Source organism: Prenolepis imparis, unplaced genomic scaffold, assembly GCF_030444845.1.
Source record: "Prenolepis imparis isolate NDT839.2.m4 unplaced genomic scaffold, iyPreImpa1.0 SCAF_10, whole genome shotgun sequence".
Taxonomy (NCBI): domain Eukaryota; kingdom Metazoa; phylum Arthropoda; class Insecta; order Hymenoptera; family Formicidae; genus Prenolepis; species Prenolepis imparis.
In genome coordinates this window covers 9,955,878-9,976,539 of record NW_028141168.1, presented here as the reverse complement: position 1 = coordinate 9,976,539, position 20,662 = coordinate 9,955,878, and the positions used below count along the sequence as shown (strand labels likewise).

The 20,662-nt window shown below is 42.3% G+C and overlaps 1 protein-coding gene across 5 annotated transcripts in view; it reads right to left on the bottom strand.

Annotated features, from left to right (window-relative positions):
• Window positions 1–343: 343 nt before the first annotated feature.
• Fz2 (frizzled 2) overlaps window positions 344–20,662 on the bottom strand; it is a 97,797-nt gene continuing 77,478 nt past the window's right edge. For all 5 annotated transcript variants that reach the window (XM_083048820.1, XM_083048819.1, XM_083048822.1 and 2 more), the window contains one exon: window positions 344–6,263. In XM_083048820.1, coding sequence (XP_082904946.1) covers window positions 3,910–6,263 — 2,354 coding nt within the window. In that variant the 3' untranslated portion in view covers window positions 344–3,909. The remainder of the gene's footprint in view (window positions 6,264–20,662) is intronic.

The following is a 20,662-nucleotide window of genomic DNA, read 5'->3' as shown; positions in this document are numbered from 1 at the left end:
AGAATAAAAATGTCATTCTTTCCAACAATAAGAAAAATAATAATAAAAAAAGAACAATCAGAGCACAAATAAAAATGTGTAAATGTTATCAGTGAAGATTATATGTACGTAAAAAAAGTATCAATAAATAAATCGTTGTTTTACCAAGCAACGGTGAGAAACGCAGTTTTTATCCGTGAGATGCAAAGCGTCGATACGCCACGCCCTTCAGCATTCGCGCTTTCGCGCCGAGGGGTGCTCGAGGAAAACTGGGGTAAGAAAAACGAACGGGGGAATGGGGAAAGGGAAATCGTCGTCGACGAGAAAATGAGGCACTGGAAAGCACAACTAAGACGCAGAGAAATTAAATAATAATAAAATGTATTAAAAATCGTATACATTTTTGAATATACGCGTATGTATATACACGCGGACGTGTGTGTGTGTGCATATATATATACACATATATATATCTATATATTTTATATTATTTTTTGCGACTGACCGCGACAGAGACGGTCGATTAATTTTTTTTTTTTTTTTTTACATCTACAGTTACTATGGCAACGTAAAAATTGTACAAAGCGACCAATGTCGGCCGCGTGTGAAACTCGTCACGCGAGTCAGAGAATAACGTAAAAATGCTTGAACGAGGAAAAACGCACGGATGAAAACTAAAGAAGGGGAGGCAGCAGAGAGAGGCTCCGATGTGTATCGCGCTTCGGCGAAGCACGGAAAATATTGCGGACGATATATTCTAACATGCCGATCTCGGAACACGTGTTCTCGAAACACACACTCGTGATACACACAGTATTCTCTTTTTTATTGACAATTAGTGTGACAAAAAGTGGCTTACAAATACTTATAAAGACTCCTAACTCCGTATTGGTTTCTCTCTAACGTCATCTCTCTACAGATTGGTTTGGGGATATCTTGAATATCCGCGGAGGAGAAACCGCGTTTCTCAGTATTTGTATTCAAGACTCGCATTCTGGCACTTTCCTTTTTCTTTCCTCTTTCTCACTTTCGTTTAAACGCGATATCGACTATTCTCCCCCTCCCCTCCCCCTTTCCTCTCCCTCTCGGTTATGTATTGGCGTGATATGTGAATACTAATTATAAGACGTCTTTACTCCTGCTACTCTAAAACACTATTACGCGTGTACGTTCCGTTTTGGCAGAGGTTTCCGTCCAAGACACGACGGTCTCGACGGCATTTAAGTTGGATGAGGCAGTTTTCGTTTTCAGTCGTTTCGCTTTTGTGCACTCGCAACATCTCGTAAAGAAATACAGCTGGGCAGTGATTTAGAATCGTCATGCCGTCTCTCTGTTCTCATCTTTAGTTACGGTCAATAAAAAACTTTGCATTACAAATTGCACATTATAACATTCTTACGGATTTTGAAAAAACCCGCAGTCCAATAAATATATGTATTATCTAAAATTTTCGTTCAAATATTGTCGGAATAATTACGTTTCAATATATCCGATCGTAGTTCTATTACGAGATGCCATAGTGTTCTCTGATTCAAATTTTCTGTCTACGATTTCCGATACTAGAAAAGATTCTGCTGATATTGCTAGTGACAAGACGTCGTCACACGTATAATATGTATATACTTAAGGGCTGTTACTTCCGTTATATCTCGCGCGTAATCTCACGCTTGGGGGCTACTTCTAGATCGTCGGGATTTACATGAGAATGACATACGCGCGCGTGCATAATTTTCCTCCATCTACTACGGTTCGGGGTGCATGTAGATTTCCTTTCGCGCTCCTTTGCGCCCGCCGTAAGGCAAAATCGTCCCATCGCTCGTTTCGTTCACCCTTATTCGCGACACGTGGCGCAAAAGAGCCGATCATCGCATTGAAATGTAGTTAGAATAAAAAGCGCGTCGCGTCTTTTTTTTTGTTTCTCCGTTATCATAGGTTCTTTATGATGATCTAAGACATGAACGCGACAAGACTCTGACACGCTCTTACTTTACGGTATAAAAAAAGTTCGATCTAATACATTGACATGTTTGTTAAATTATATCGTACGATCTTCGCGAGGCAGACCTATATGTATATACTTATATATCTGTACGAATGCGTACTGTGGACCTAGTTTTCATGACGATCGTCCCCTCGTGGCAATAATGACGCTTTTTGGTCGGTCTATTATTGCGGAAGCAGATCTCAAAAATTGTTATGTAATCTGAAATTAAATTATTCTTATCATAAAACTAAAAAATATATAACTTTATATATATATATAATTTGTGATATAATATTAATTATAGACTTATCAAATAAAAGTTCTCAACAAAATAACATTTATGCCAAATTTCATCAACCTTCCTCAAGCTTCTTTCTTCAACAAAAATCATAAATCAATCAATCAATAAAAAATCATTGATGATTTATCATTTTTTCACCACAGATTCGATTTTTTGAGTTAAAAGAACTTTTGACGATCAATAAATTTTAAATTAAATAAAATAAAGTAATATATATATGATTAAAATAAGATCTTTTAACTATCAAAGAGATTGAATGTTATCTGTCTCGAGAAAAGTTGGCAAAATAGCGGCGTATTCCAGTTCGGCTTGACAACTTGACACAAAGCGTCCTCAATTAACGGATTCTCCCGGTTACATCGAGTGCGACAACTTTTGGCTGATAAGGGCTTGTGGAAGGATACAATGTGCAACGCTCGCCACGAGCACGATCGTCCTCGCGTCAACACCCTACAACGTACCTGGCGACCGTTTTTATTTACAGCATCAATTAACATCTAAGAACAATATTTACAATAGTCCATCCCACTTACTCTAACTTGTCTGTCCTGTACACTCGCTTTTGCCCATCGTCGCGGGTTCATCGTCGCGAGCGGCGAGCGACAGCTTGCTTTCATCGGAAATACTTTCAGAGTTTCGCGACTCCCTTCGATTGCGAGGAGCGGCAGTGACGAAGAGTCGGTATGAAAAGAGCCTGGACTTTATAGCGCGATTTCGTGGAGGATACAGAAGTTTCCTCCCCTTTCAGGAACGGAGAGAGGAAAAAGCAAGCTGCCGCTTTTCGCGTCGCATCCGTGTGTGTACATTCCCGACATGGCTTTTTATGGCTAGATTAGATAAATAGACGAGACGATACACGTTAGACGGACACGTTAGCGGGCTTTACGAGCACCGCTTTTTACGAGAGAAGATGTAAGAAAGATTAAAGAGAGATAGATAGAGATACGGATTAAAGACAGATAAATCTATCGACACCACGTTCATTGCTATCGTGCGCACGTATGTACGTTCTACGCGTGCCACTGAGTTTTTTTTTCCTCTAAATCACAATCTCACTATACCGCGGCACTCGAGCGATCCTCCCCGTCGATGTTATAAAAAAAGAAGAAAAAAAAGGAACGTGTTGCATCGTTTTTCCAATCACTCACCAGGATTCATTCTTTCGCGATATACCATTTCTTTGAAATTAATCAACATGAAATGAAGACACTGACGAGATGGTCCGTTGCTGAAGAGAGGATTCCTCGAGATTCCCGCGGGAGAAGACACGTACAGGCTAAATACGTATATCGGTAATCGAGAAGCACCGCGGCCGCTCGTCGTCCAATCTCCACGCGTGTCTCCACACGTGTTTCTTCCTTCACACCTCGGTGGCCTGCGTGTAGGAGGGCGCGATTCCGTGCGCCGGCGTCAGCGGCCCCGTCGTGGACGCGAGCGACCTCCTGGAGTAGATGGTCGCCGCCGAATGGGGAGTATGCGGTGCCGTATGCGGCGCTGTGTGCGGCGTCGCGTTGTGTCTGCGCGAGGCCGAGGCGAAGGGCTAGATGGGCCCGTAGTTGCTGAGGGCGGAAGGCCTCTCCTGCTGCTGTGGCTGTTGATCGCCGCATCCAGCGGTGTTCATGTCGCCCCCCGCCGATTGGTGACGTCATACGTGTGAGAGCGGCGGTTGCTTGAGTACGTGATGGTGCAGATGATGCTGGGACGCACTGGCGACGCTGCCCGGCGGTAGTAAAGCGCTGCCCGGACCAGGTGCCGTTTGATACGGTACCGCGATACCGCGACCCATGACGCCTTTGATGCCGACACTGCCGATGCCACTGCTCATGCCGGTCACGCCAGCCACCATGCCACCGCCCGGGCCCATATGACCGCCCGAACCGCGATTACCGCCGAATAAACGCCTCCATAGTCGCTTCCAAGAATCGACCGTCTTGCCGCTCCAGATCCAGACGCCTGAGGTGCTACCAACTGCGAGAGCCATGAAGTACTTCAGCATTAGGATGGAATAGAGTGGTCTCGCTCGCGGTCGACAGGGACATGCCAGCGAGCTGAGCCACTCGTCCCGCAGAGATGACTCGTAGATGTGACAAGCTAACACCGCGCCGGCTGGTAGCGTGTAGAGAACACTGAACACGCCGATTCGTATCATCAGCTTCTCGAGTTTGTCCGCCTTGGCACCAGGCTGGCGCTTGATCACCGATCGGATTCGGAAGAGACTCACAAAACCGGCCAGTAGGAAGCTCGTGCCAAGCAGAAGATAAACGAATAAAGGCGCCAGGATGAAGTTGCGCACTCCCTCGGGAGCAACCGTGCAGACTCCAGCCACCGGATCACCGGCCACACCACCCGCCACATACGCCCAAACTGTTTGTACCGTCGGCGCCAACCATGCTACCAGATGAAAATATTGTGAATACGAAGCTATGGCCTCGTTGCCCCATTTCAAGCCGGCGGCGAGGAACCAGGTAAACGCCAAGATCACCCACCACACGGAGGAAGCCATGCCGAAGAAGTAGATCATGAGGAAAACGGTAACGCACGCGCCCGGGCCTTGGGCGCCCGATTTCAGAGCCGGTCCGTCGCAGGCGATCTCTTCGTGGCCGAAGATGCTGCGCGACAGATAGCCCACGGAGACGACGAAGTAACAGGCGGACAGAAAGACGATCGGCCGCTCAGGATACTTGAAACGCTGGGTGTCGATCAGGAACGTGGTGACGGTGACGAGAGTGCTGGCGGCGCACAGGCCGCTCCATAACGCCAGCCAGATTGCCGCGAACTCGCGCTCCTCGTTGGTGAGGAACGCGCCGCGACACGGCAGGGCACAATCCGGCACCCCCGCGATCTCCTGGATGATGCTTCGTCCGATGCCCCCCATCGACGGTGGCGCCGGCGCCGGCATTATTCCACTTACGGCCATGCCGGCCAGACCAGCTCCCGCGTTGGCCCCGGTGCTCCCGATGACGGTGCCGCTGATGGCGCTTATCGGACCCGGTATCACCGCGCCACCCGCCCCCAGAGGCACGAGAGGCGCTCTGCATCTGCACGAGCAATCCCTCGTCCTCTCCCCTGGGGGATGTTGGCAGTTTTTTTGATTCTTGCCCGGCTTGCAGCGAGCCGGCTGCGACGTCTTGCTGGGCCGAGTGGGCCGCGCCGGTGGACCTGGTGGTGCCCCGCCACCGATGCTCGCCGTGCCCCCGTTGCCGCCGCCTGGACCGGTGCTGCTGCTCGTGCGATTGTCCTGTTCCATGCACAGATTCTCCGGATCCTCGCCGTGATTCGGCAAACGCTCGCACGCCATTCGCTCCGGCCACGAGAAGCCGTATTGTTGCATAAGAGGGGCGCAACCCGCGCGTGCTCTTTCACAGACGCTACGACAGGCGGGCAGTGGCTTCGTATATTCCGGTAGACAGATCGGCGTGTACATGGAGCACAGGAAGAACTTGAGGTCCGGCGAACACTTAATCTCGACGAGCGGCCAGAACTGGTGAACCTCCAGGCCGGCCTCGTCCTGCGTGTCGTGATTCAATTCGTTGGGCATGGCGGTGAGATTGTAACCGATGCCGCGGCACATGGGAATCGTGATCTCCTCGCATCTACCATTTCCGTTGTTGCCGCCAGCCCCGATGCCTGAATGTCCACCTCCGCCTCCGCTTATACCGCCTCCACCGACGCTACCGATTACCCCGTTACCGCCGTTTCCGTTCACCCCGTTGCCACCGGAACCGGAGCCGTCCGACACCACGCCGATCACCGACGATGAAGAGGATGAGGAGCCGCCGGACGAGGACGAGGACGACGATGAAATTGCCGATCCCGAGCCGACGATGGTACCCATCGGATTCATCACCGATTCCGATTGTACATTTGACAACGTGATTGTGAAAAGCAGTAACGTCAAGAGGCACGTCATCGTTCGTGCGGGAAAGAGCTTCGTCCGTCGTGCGGGTCTCATGTTCAAGGATATTCTCTTCATGACTGCGTAGCTCGCATAACTGCCGCCTGCAACAAATGGTATTCTTTTATCATTTTCCACGATGGAATTAATTATATTATAAGAAGCATAGTGGCGCAACATATTTAGCCATTGTTTCTCTATAATTTCATTTTTATTCATTAATTGCTAATTATAATTATAAATCAGTAAACATTGAAAAATGTTTCATGAATTAATACAATATAATATTTAATAATTAATATAATAAGAATCATATTTTCTAATTATATTTTAATATACGTGAAAGATAAATTTAAAGAGTTTGATTTATCTAAAAAAAGTCTCTTATTAATAATTTATATAATCTTTTACATGTGATACACCATACACCACGTATTAATAATCCACTCTTTCAGTAATATTTTTCCAGCATCAAGAGAGAGTCAATTCTCGCTAATAACTCGTTTCTCGGAATAGCTTGTAATCCATTCGCAGAATGAGAGAATATTTACTGGAGATAGAGTATTTCATTCGCGTTTCACAGAGGAAACTATGGGAATACCGAATAGATTCGAATTTAATCTCGAGCGAAAGAGAGGGAATAACGTGCGCGAGAACAGCCGACCCGGTCGAATGCACGCGCCGCTTCGTTTGCAATTCGGACTATCAAAGCACACACGCAGCCGAGCCGTTTCGGTAACCCGGTCGGGTAACTCTGCAGCAGCGAGTCGTGCTGCGTGTATCCGCGCTGTTTCGTAAAAGTTTCGAGCCGGCGATCGATGCCTAAATAGCCGGCCGGCGCGGGATGCGTCTGGCAGCTCGCTCGACCTTAACGAGCAAGGGCGTAGCGTTCGGATGTCTCGTACATAAATCAACGTCGGGGTTTCGATCGTTGGCTAGATACCCGGACCCGAAACCGGTATGCTCTTCTCGCAGAATCGTGGGGTTCGGCACTCGAGGGCCCGAATAAATTCACCAATAACAAATAGCAAATAATAACACAAGAGATCGAGAGAGAAAATAATAAAGTTTTATTCATGGATAAGAAATAAAAATGCATCCAAAAAAATTTAGGTATTTTGTCGAAGCTTTAATTCCTGAAGGAATAATGTCTGATTTATTTTTGACTCTCACTACTTTTATTTTATGATTTGTGGCTATTCTTTTCTGTAGACAAGCGACGGCTAATTTTTGCTGATTATGATGATACTTGATTGTTTTGCATTTTGATAGAATCAAAATTCCCCTCCCTCCAAAAAAAATTTAGGTATTTTGTCGAAGCTTTAATTCCTCAAGGAATGTCTGATTTATTTTTGATTCTCACTACTTTTGTTTTATGATTTGATATGATTTATATTCGAATAAAATTTTATTATAATATATAAATTATGATGAGCATAAAGAATCTTTCAAGTTGGGGTGAATAAATTGTTATTGAATTGTCATTGAAAAAAAATTACATGAAACGTTTTAATTAGAGTTTTAATTAAGACACCGTTTTATGCTACTATGTGAAATAGATGATACCAATAAATGCTAATACATATTATTTCGTTCCATATTATATTTATAATGTAAAAAAAATTTATATTCGCGCAATTAACGAACTGAAAAAAAATTTATTCGAAAAATACAACTGTGTGTCGAAACGGAGACTCTCGGAGATCGGGTACAGAGAAAAGGGTACGAAGAGGGAACGCAAAGGCTAAAGGGCAAAGAGTGAGGAAGGACGGGGGGCAGAAGGAGAGCGAAAATCAGAGACGGAGAGAAAAAGAGACAGAGGGGATCGAAGCAGTCATGGATCTTATAATAGTCGACCCGCGGAAAACACGTGACCGGAGCGAAATGTTATTGTAGGAGGCGGTGTTAGTTTTACCGTTTGTTAACTGTGCTAGCGCCTCGACGCGGGCGCGTCGCTATTTATAAGACGCCGTAGCGGACGGCGTGCATTTAACCACGTTGAAATAAAGGAGGAGAAACTGCTACGTGTGTGGCTCGTGTATCCCCGATACGGCCGATTGGCGTACGAAATGCATCTGCGAGATGCATCCGCTGCAGCTGCAACGCGAGACTCCCCCGATGCCGCTCAATAGAGATGTACGCGCTTTCGATTTTCGCCTCGTTACGAAGTCCGCTTCGGAGTATCGTTAATCCGTCAACGAGATACATATGTATACGTATATGTATCCCTTCGATATAATTCCGCTCTTTTGCACTTTCAATAAAATGTTATAGAGAGGATACATTTTATTATAAATCATATTCTGCAACGATTGCCTCGATGATATAATAAATCCCCGCATCGATCATATAATCGTCGGCGAATATATTTCCGCGTTTGCGAATATCACACGAATATTTCACATCTCATTGCATCATCTCAAAAATAATTAATTGATTAGTTTACCAAATGCATATATATAAATGAATGCGAAAATTTCGCCTCTTACATCACTCATTTTTTTATCGAGGTAGAAGAGAATCTTTTTTTAGAGAAGAGGATTACGTAGGACGTAGGAGGATGATCGATACTACAAGGATCGTGCGTGATATATCGAACTTGATCCTGCGGGCTGCTGGTATGTCAGCAAGCGATTCGTGGAACTATAATAACACTAAATTTATTTGATGAAATGAATATCCATTAATGTATCGCATAAAGCAAAGGTAATATTGGGGGGTAAGAGGCAGGAGGGACTCGGGCCATAAATCACTTTTAAAGTCTAGCCCTTGCTGCCTGGAATATGCGGGGGCCGATGTTGTGTGTGGGTTACGATACACTCCTCTTTTATGGAAATTTAGCGCTCTTTTTGCTCTCTATATCCTCGTTCATAACTAGTTTTTACGAATAACATGCGCCTAGCTCTCGGTTGTGTGACGCAACAACTAATTAAAAGTTTATACATATTAATAGCTCACAAATCCTTTTAAATATATATGTGGCATTTAATTTTGGACATGTTCGATCGATGTCGACTGAAGTTCGTTTCACCTCGGCGAGTCGGATGGAAAGGAAAAAACGTCGTCGCGAAAGGCGTCCTTTCGCGTTAAAATGCAACGCATTTATTTATAGCGATTTGTCAGCTGTCAATCCGTTTCTCTTCGAGAGAGACTTTCAATTTTCGCCGAGGGCAGAGGATCGGGATTGTATTCGCGCTCGTAAAAGGGACAAACAGCGATGAGGCACAAGAAGAGAGAGCGAGCAGAAGCAACAGCGGTTCGGCGAAATATCGCGCGAGATTCTTTGCGAACGCTGCTGCTGCTAAAGGTACGTAAATCAAAACGCGTGGTGAGATTTATGGCGAAGTATGGATAAGGTATGCGTTACGCTCCCTCGTTAGTTGGTAAAACTGACGGCGGTCCGAACTGGTGTCGGGTTTTATATCAAATCCCGCGTCACGAGCATTAATCATGAATTCACTGTGCTCACCCCCGCCACCCTGAACTACGGCGAAGGCCTAAGAAAAACAAGGAACAGAACGCCCGCTGTCTCTCGATGATTTTGCATCATCGCCCGAGAGAGAGTTTACACTGTCGTTTGTAGAAATTATCCGAGGAAGGCTCAGCTGTTCACTGCTGCTACTATGTTCAAAATAAAATAATAATATGTTTTAAATAATATGTTACAATACTTTCACTCGATTAATACATATTTTTGACAGTTATCAGCTGATTTCTGTCAAAAAATATTATAATCGCAGAGGCATTATAACATATTATTTACAACATATAACTATTTTCATATAGCGTATAGTGTGCGCTTGTGTTGTTCTAGTAAATATAAATAAAATATAATTAATAAATAAAAATAAATAAAACATAAATAATATAAAATATAAAGAGTACTATATATCATAAGAAAAATGCATTCAAGTTTATTTTAATGTGCATATGACTTTCTTACGAAAGAATGTATTTTCTTAACAAATATTATACACACAGGATGCATTCGTCATTGAAACAACTTTCATTGGAAATATAAAATAGCACAATTTCGATATGAATAGAGTGTTTGACGTACAGTTTGCATATATATAGGTATATAGTATCTCAGGAAGTTAACTTGAGCATAGTTTACATGCGCAGCATGCAAGCTCCTTCTGGTATCTATCTTGCCCGACGAATCTGGACATCTAAACTTGGCCTTCGAACATACATATACTCTCCTCCTGGGCGAGTTTATTAACGATGCAACGGTGCGGAGAGAGAAAGAGTGCGAGAGAAGCAGAGAAAGGGAGTCTAATTGTAAGTCGCGCGCGAAAGCACCGATAACCGGAACTATTTGTTAGAGCCCCCGGGTGCGATACGCACATTCGCGCCCGACAACTGTATACCTCGGGCCTTTGTGCGAATATACACAGAACGCTATCAAGCGTCACGTTTCGCTGCGAGTCATAATATACAGGATATTTTGATATTTCGTCGCGCCTCTCGTCTTTGTAACATATTTGCGGCTCCAAAATTAGGAGAAAACCAGCTTAAAAACAATTAAATAACATTTTATAATTCTTGAATGAATGCGGAGAGAGACGTTGCAAGGATTTGCTCCAAATAAATTTAATTACAGTAAATTAAAAATATTAGTTAATTATAATATCAATTAATTAAAAATATTGCCCGCAGCATTTGACATTAAAAAAAATCAAACTTTACGAATGCAAATTTCTCTCTAATAGAATGTGTATGGCTACGAGATAGAGTATACTGATATTCCTACGATGTGTTTATATATACGACACAATACGACACAAGAGGTACATCTTTTTCGCGATTATGGGAACGCTCAACCACCGATATAAAAAGGAGGATATTTCCGATATCACGAACCTCCGCGAACTGAAAATACGGTCTTTCTTGCCTCCCTCTTTCGCATATATATTCGCCGCAGCTATGCGAGAGACCGTGCCGCAGTTAGTTGAATCGCCCAATTCCCAGAATACACGGGTAAGATCGGATTTACCAAAGCCTGCGTGAAAGCGCGGCACGTTTTGCGACGGTATACATGGCATTTCCGATTAAATTTTCGTCAAACTTCAGACGCATTCTTTGATCAATTTGGCGGCGGTCTCTCCCTCGTGACAGTTGAAACGGAAACGTAATTATTGACTCGATTGATCTTGAAAATTAAAGGATTCCGAGGCGAAGGCTAATAAAGAGCGTAAGTGCCAAGTTCTTGAATCAATTTCGAGAACGGAGGGGGTTTTATTTCTCGCGATAGAATTAAATCGAAATTTTGCGCGATCGAATATCGTTAAAATAAAAATAAAAATTCGTATCGCGCTCAGGCTCGGCTATTTGTATTTCGTAATTGCGTCGACGTGCGGCAAACTGCAAACCGCGCTCGCGATCCATCACCTTCCATTTTCTCTATTTTCGTCTCGCAGCTCACACCGTTCAAGCGCGATGAAGGGAATCGTAACAGCCGGATGATACATCGCTCGTTCAATCAGGATGCGAAAGCCCGATAATCGCATCATCGAGTTTTGCACGAGTTGCTGCAGATATCGAGACATATACGCACGCACGACATGCACGAGCATATCATTTGTCCAAGCTGAAGATCCCCCATGTGCCTACCTGCGTGTAATCGTCGACGCTAATGCTTGTCGGGGCGGATTTTGATATAACTATTTCCCGTCTCGAGTTTCCTTTCTGTACCGTCTGTCTTCGATGTGAAACCGGAGGTGTAGCGATCTTTTTCTCGCGAGCGAGCACGCGCTATATACTCATCACGTTCTCAACAATCATCGCGTTTAATACAGCGAACAGTAGGTAATGCGAAAACACGCTTCTTTCGCGCGAGCAACATTGGACGTTGTCGTATCCTGTTCTATTGTGATGCGCGAGTCGACCGGAAGTCGATGAACTCCAAGTCGGGGCATTTTTCTTCGTGCGATTGTGTGTTTCATATTATTGTAATTCTTCGAAAATCTTTTTGCCAATTGTATCAATTAAAATATACCTTACAAGCGCCTTCATCATCTTCTATTAAAAATTCCATGATACATATATGCAAAAGAATAACATATATAAATTATATTTATGTAGAAAAGTTTTTCCTTTTCAATTTGAAACGTTTTGAAAATTAGACTTTTGGACAAACGATAAACGCAACGGAGAAACGAAATTATACGTATGAAATAATTTCCACGTGAAAATTATAATCAGGTGAATCATATCTTTAGCGCGCATTATCGCAACGCTTGTGCAAAGTGTTGGAAGCCTTCCATATAATAACTTTACAACATCCTGCGTGGAGAATCCGAATTTCGCACATACACAGGCTCATAATAATCTCCTGCGGGGTCTGGTAAGCGAGATTGTCATGTCGGGATACCTTTTATCTCCCTATAAAACGATGTAAGAGAGCGCACACACCTTGCGGTCGCGAATACGAATAAAAGCGTATGGTAGGTGCTATATCGCAGGATTGTGTGGCCGGAGAGGCGATACCCTTTTGTTCCCGACGCGCTTATACAAGGCTGCGCACACCTTACTACCTCTCGCGAATAAACTGCGGCCGAGAAGGATCACTGATCTCGTCACGCCCCTTTCTTCAACGTTCTTCTACATCCCTTCTCCGACTTCTCGTCCCTCGCGCATTCCCTTCCTCTCGTGTGTATGCGCGCTAATTAATCAGGGAATGAATTATGGATTCATGCTCGCCTAATTGGATCCGTCGCCCCGTGGAGGCGCGAAGCTCTCGGTCTCAGAAAGAGCTGCTCGTTCTCGCGATTCACCTTGGCTCGCGCTTAAAAGAAAAAGAGAGAGAGAAAACACTCGCGATAATCGCGGCAGTAGTTTCTAACTGCATCGCGTGTTGCTATCGACATATCTCTGCCATCGAGACGAGTTTATCGATGTATCGCGTGTTGCCCGAAACTTCGCACCGAGTAGCATCCGCCCCATAATGAGTCCGTCGTTAGCGAGTTATCGCCGCGATCGTTGAAGAGTTTTGTTTATTTCGCGGAGATGGAAGAGGGCAAGAACAGAAGATTTCGTTTCTCCGAGAGAAATTCGGTCATCGCTCCCGGGTCAAAATTAATTTTCGAAGCGATCTGAATTCTATGAACGGTAATCGTTTGATGATCAGTTCTAAGAATATTAGGCAAAGATAGAAGAGTCATGCTGTCGCCGTATTTCGAATATATCTCATCTTTTGTATATATAAAACGGCAAGGATGAGAAAAAAGTTAGTCGCGTCTCACGCTCGTACGTCCCTGAATGTATGATGGAAACATTGATAAGATATATACACACTCGCTCTCTGCCGTGTGCCTCTGACGATCGTAGAAAAGCTCGCTCGCGGCTAACAGGGAGAAGATGGCAGAAGGCAGAGCCAACCTGCAAAAGGAGAGATGGGCAAACCGTGGAAGATGAACAAGTCGTTGCCACGTTCGCTATTTACTTTTCACGTGCGACGGGCAGCATTAGCAGCGACCATCCAGGCGCGTCTTGACGCTACGAAGAAGCCAGCTGGAACCGGCCGAGTAGTTTTTCCCGGAGAAAGAGAGAGAGAGACCCTCCTGACTCTCTCGTCGGCGATGAGCGCGAGCGAGAGAACTTTAGAACCGTAAATCATCGTCCTTACACGCTGCGCGAATGACGGTGCGTGCGAGGAAGCGAGAAAGCAAAGAGAAGCTCGAAGGGGAAAAAAAAAAAAGGAAAGATCGGGAGAGAGATAAATGGGCAAACAGGTAGGCCGGAGATGCGTGGAGATGTGGAGGAGGGATTAGAGAGAAAAAGAGAGAGAGGTAGATGCTCGTTATGCGGTTGCTTTCGGTTTCTAATACTCGTATCCGGGATGATCTGTCGCTTACCTGACATTTCGACCCCGATCGAAGTGTCCCACCGAATCTTTTGGATGATTATGCGAACCGTTCGACGAATGCGAGGTTAATTTGCAGTTCGACCTTCGATCGTATGCATGAGATAACACGGTGATTCCACAATGATATTTATCGCGCGACAGCCGTGAGATTTTTAATTTTTTGCTTCAGTGACATTTCGATGTTTCGCTGTGGAATTTTAATTCATACGGTTTATTAAATCTTTTTAATTTTCTAGATGTTTATCGCTTTTCTCCGTACAATTTTTCTAATAGATCAATTCGATATCCTTAATGTTGCATTTTACTTAATATTTAGCGATGAAGACGGTATCATTTTAATTACTGACGTCTTGATGATATTTTTCAGAGCCAGAAACAGGATGTCGAGGATGTGTAGGATGCATTTGGCGGAAGGTAGATTCCGTAGTTGGCCCTTAATTAAGATCACAGAAACCCGATTTATAGCAGTTGTCCTTTATAAGCACTCTTAACGCGACGAACGTAGATAAGAGACCGGCTTGGGCCGACATTTACAAGCATCTTGCAAGTAGTCTCGCGCCGTTTAATTACTTGTAAGAATTAAGCAGCGTGTCGTAAGTCTCCCCGCGATGGTTTAAATGAAAATCCGAAGGAAAGACGAAAGAGGAAAACAGCAGCATCTCCTTTATCCTCCAAGGGAAATGATCTCTGCCCGGAGACCGAGAAACTCGCGTATATATCTGCATTTTCACCGTTATAACATTAAACGTTGCTGTTCATCTCTGAATTATCTGATATGAAGAGATCACGTTTAATGTTATCGCGAACTAAGAGAAACACGGACGGGAAATTTCTCGTAACTGGTTTCTCACTAATGCCGCATTATATATGCACTTCTATCTATGCTCGCTATTTTATAAATTACAGAGAAGACTTGTATTATGATAGCTTCGGACTTTGATTTCATTATCCTTTTTCATCTATAATTTAATATCACAAATTTAATATCTTATTTTATACACTTTTGTTATTATTAAATTTGATTAATCTTTTTTTTTTTTTTGGATTATATAATAAAATTTCCGATCTAATTTATGTTTTAAATTTTCTTATGTTGCTTTACTAATCATTTCTTTCTACCGATATTCTATATATAACCAGCTTAATTACGTTTGCGTATGTACATACATTATATATGCAGTATGTGTACACGTTCTAATCGATGTCACCTCGTTTTACCGTGCTGATTATTTTCCGCGCCTTAGAAACCCACGGCACTGCTAGAGAATGAATGCCAGTGCAAGCGCGTGGGAAGCGTTTTCCATGAGACAAATTAACAACATTATCGCGTCGACTATATCTACGGAATCTGCGCGCGTCGCGATGATAATCGGACCATTGCGGGAATTTTACAAGCTCGATGAAAGATGATTCATAGCGGTAGTTTGCATGCCGGAATTGACAAATCTACGAGAGTCAAAGTAATTTTTGCGGAAGAGATTGTCAATGTGCTTGCATAGAATCCTATCATCAGTATTTTGTTAAATTTTAAGAACAACGGATATTAGACATGAAAATTTTTACTACACATGTATGTTATTTCTATAAACATAAATAGGTTCAGCACAAAAAATATATTCCATCAACTAATTGAAAATATATATAATAACTAATTATGTATAAAAATTAAATGATAATAATAATAGCAATAATATGATAACAATAAGTATCAAAGTAATCATACAATACCAAGTAAAGATAGTTATAAGCTAATTATGAGATAGAACGATAAAATCGAATCAATAATGTGATAACAATAATGAAAACAACCGCAAAGATAAAATGGTAGTATATCAAGCTGTTGCGAATATTACGATTTCCTATATAATTACGATTTTCTAATTGAACTAGATTGACGTGTCTATCGTAGGTACTCGACTTTGCGACAATATCGCAGAGAATATATGGAAAGATTAACAAAGTTAAGATACGATTCGCTCTCATTCGAGAGATGTCTGTATTTTTGAATTTGAAAATCAATTTCCTAATGGTTTTTTATTATTATTTACACACATTTACAAACATCCGAATAACCAGGAAATTAAAGCGAATTAACGCCAATAATTAAATGATTACAGATTGCTAAACACTATTTAATCAGAATCTCATACATACCTTTCGAAATTGAATTTTGAATTAATACCAAGTCAATATTAATATATATTAATATTAAGTATATTAATATTAATATGTATTGATATTATATAATATTATATAATATATATTAAGTATATATATTAAAATATTAATATATATATTCATATAATATCAATGAAATTAATATAAAAAATCAAATATCAGTATCAGAAATATTTATATTCCCGCCGTATTGTTTACATCATTTAGTGTCAAATGTGATATCATCTCGTTTCAAAGTCAATTTACTTAATAACGAAGCTAGTATACGACGTGAACGTGAGATGAGAATCTAACAGGCGTGTTTAGCGATAAGTATGCGAGCGGAATGCCGACCAAAGTATGGTAAGAATTTCATCGTCGACGTTACACAGATATCCCAGCTGGTTCCCGTGCGGTCGACGCCAATGCAAATCGCTACCGATGCATCACGGAGCTGTCAACCGTTCGTTGTGTTCGCGATAAAGTTTCCCGCTCGTCGTCGTCCGCTTCAACGGACCCGGGGAGAAACAGGCCGGGCACGACCGATACGCAAACGCCTATGCGTCGTCCCTGCTTAACGTGCCTAACATAAAACGAATCCAACGCGTTTACACGGATTATCTGTGGACTAACGAGATAAAGCGCATAACGCGACGTCTGCGCACGATAATATTTTTGAATGTCCTTCGTCGGATATTATTTCGACCGAAAGTCAAACTGAAGTCTCTGTAGAAAAATCCTTCAAAAGAATTAGATTATTAATTAGCAGAATTGATACAAAGTTGATTTATTTTATGATTTATGAAACTATACGATTTATGATGGTGAGGATTTTTATTACTTTGCACGTGACGATATACCTATATATATAAATTCGGAAGATGTAAATCAATTCTAAACTAAGACTAAAATTTATTAATTTTAATAGATAAGCAACTGTGCATTAAAAATATTAAATTTGCAATTTTTATCGTAGTTTTCTCGTCGATTAAAAATTCTTACACATTATCGATGATCATCGAATCAAGATATCGCGTAATTTTATTAATGTATCGACGAATTTGTATGCATTAACCTGCAGATTTCTGGAACGAAAGTCTGCACACCTGCAAAGGGTGCATAGGGCGGTGTCGTCTAAAAACGATTCGCTCGGACGAGACAGGTAAGTACGTCATTATTTTGCGCTTCCTTTAAGGAAACGGTGGCTTTTTCGAGCGGGAGCGAGGCGAAAAAGAAAGAAACCGTCGCCGAGGCGGCGTTTCTCTCTCTGGACCCGAGCATATACACGTATGCATGGTCGTGAACGCGACCGGAATTACTTGCGCGCTGCATGGAAATCTTATTTCGATCGCGATCGCGAACTCTCTCGCCGACGAGGATTAATTGATCGCGGATGAAACGAGACCGGCCGCCGCGATCGAACGCCTGCTGACCAACATGGAATACGGCAAAGTTAGCTTTCTACGCTGCCGGCTTCTTGTTGTTCCGCAGTTTCCACAAGGAAACTAATTAAGATTCGGGTACGTTCCTCGTTTGCTTCCACGAAGAGCGCGTGGATCAGCGCGGAGCGAGCTTTTGTTGCAAGATAAATATGGTTCAATTTCAGACGAACTTGAAATTCAGCGTATCTTAACAAGAGAGAAGTATTTAACTGATTTATAGCATGATTTCTACTCCAAAGTAAATAGACAATTAAATATGATTAAAAAGTATAATGGAAAATAATTAATTTGTAAAGAAAATATATCGTGTCTCGCGAGAGAAGCAGAGATCTTGAAATTTGATGGAGAAAGTGAACATTTCTCATTTAGCCTAACCCTATTCATTTTTTTTCGGCGGAAAAAATGTTATTTATAAAGGGGTATTCCAGAAGAACGTACGCCTGATTAAACTCTCGGCAAGAAAGAAAGAAAGAAAGAAAGAAAAAGAAGAAAAAAAAAAAAAGAAACCGCGCTCCAGACGACAAGAAATCTTATGGCGCAACCACGACGATGTTCCACGTCGTCGGCACTCGGTCGATAGTCACACCACCACCATCAGCGTAGCGTAACCACCACCTCCATCGCCGGCATTACCACCACCGACGAGTCACCCACCCTACCGTAGGTTCACCCTTGAAAGAGCTTTCCAAGGGTGGTGTTGCTATCGACCCAACCTTGCCTCCCGCGAGAGCTGTATGCTAAATTTTCAGAATCAGCCATCGCGCTTCGGACACGAGAGTAACGTAAACGTAAATAGTTATTTGAAAAATACACGTATATACATATGTACTTTGCTCCGAAACGACAGCGAGTAAGCGCCAACTCGAAAGCTTTTCGATATTTCGTAAATGATTATTATACGAAGAAGATATACATTTTGCCGAGAAAATTTTATATCTCTGAGGAAAACTTTGCTACTTTAAGATCAAAATCAATTTTTAGTATTTTCTGCGATATATGCAATGCAATTTAGATAAAATACAATAGAACAGAATAAATATCTATTTCAAATTCTAGATGCACTTTAAAGAAATATCTATAAAACATTACTTTGTAATTTATACAAATTGAACTGATGATCAATTTGATTCAACATTGAACTTGTATAAGCTTTATACTTGTAACTGCATACATTCATTACCATGTGCATCATAAAAAAAATTTGTTGAAATAATTTGAAAGAAAGATTTTGGATTTTAATTATCAGAAAAGTGTTTCTTAAAGCTACAATTTCGAAAATTAGCTTGCGGCAAAAACATGAACACTCTATTACAATATATTATGCAGGTTAAAGTTTAAGTATAGGTTGACGATAAAGTGGTGAACAAAATCTCGCGCGACAAAATTGTGTCTGCCTCCGAATTACGCGTCCCGATGAAATGACAAAGTTATGATTTCGCGGCACGCGATCAAACTAGTTCGTAATTATTTTCCTGTTCTCCTATATAATACACCCACAAAATAATTGAATTTAAAAAAGAACAGTAATAAAGCACAAATAATAAAAAATAACTAACAAGTTAATAAAATCAGCATATTATGTGTGTGTGTGAATTCTCTTTAAATATTTTACACATAAATAAACGTGTACGGTTTTCCTTTTTATATTTTATTTCTGCGTCGCACCGTCCAATAAACGTGAAAATGTGCGTTTTATTGTATCTTTTATATATCGTGCAGTACATTATTATTGCTCTATTGTGCATCACAGTAATTTTTTATTCCTTTTTTTTCTCTATATATATCCTATTCTTACATTTTCCGACCCTCTCGCGTCTCTGCATACTGTTTCTCGTCCCGCTCAGTAAATCAGGCAACCTGCAGCGCGAAAGGTGACACTCCGTTTCTTTATTCGCGAAGCGCACCGCTTCATGCTGGAATGAAGGGACGGAGGGACCCACAGATTCCCAGTCGAAGAATCACAATCGGGGATCTCGCGGCAATCCACGGGGGTCCCCTGACCTCCCTAGAAGGGACCTCCACGTTTCGATGCAGATTCCTGCCGTAGTCTGCTGAGAGGAGGAGGCGAAGGCGGAGAGAGAAAGAGAGAAAATAGAGACGACCGACACGGACAAACGAAAGGCGAGGAAGAGGATGAAAAGAAGCCCAAGAGACTAACTGCCCCGTTCCTCCTCGACCCTCTGTCCTTGTGACCATCCGTTCTCTTTCGGGTGTTAACTCGCGCGACTTAAACGACGAACGACGCACAGAAGACGGTCGGTAATTTTTTTCCTCTCTCGATTTTTTTTTTCGGCGACGTTAAGATGCATTTGCGATTCCGAGGAAACGCGCGGCCCACGCGTTAGCGAAATGCGCGAATTATACGCTATTGCGCTAATTACGCTGAGACGCGATCCGTCTTTCTCTCGCGTAGGAAATGCGAAGGTGGTGCATTGTGGATATCGCGACACCGAGGGCGGGCGCCACGAGGCTGGTTACACCTACGCGGGTTGCTGTTAATCTAGATTAACTTAATTTAAATTTAAGCCTCTCGTGCTTCTCTGGAAATATTCATGTATTCAGTAACTGCATATTTTTTTGTCTAATATAAGCATAGAATTTACGTTGAGTAATAATGCAAGTAGCAAAGAATTAATGTATGTGGAACATTATGTGAATCGATTTAAAAGTAATATATATGTTTTTAATATATATTTGATTGGTATATATATTTGATTATATATATCCATATTGAGATCGCAACAACTAAATATAATAAAAGACAATATGCTTGTAAACTATAAATACATGTATTATATTAAAAAGAATATGCGGTAAGCAGGAAAGAGGTTCGATTTTGCCACCTACGTAGATACTCTACAGGCAGGATGTGAAAAACGTTAACGCAAGATTGCGCATCATTAACGCGTGTTTGTGTTCTCGATTTGGTAAATTCGGAGCGATTCTGAACGCCGTGAGTTTTTCCGCATATTACGACTAACACTGTAATCTAGGGAGGCATGGCGAATCGTTAACTAAGAGTTAGCTCAACCGG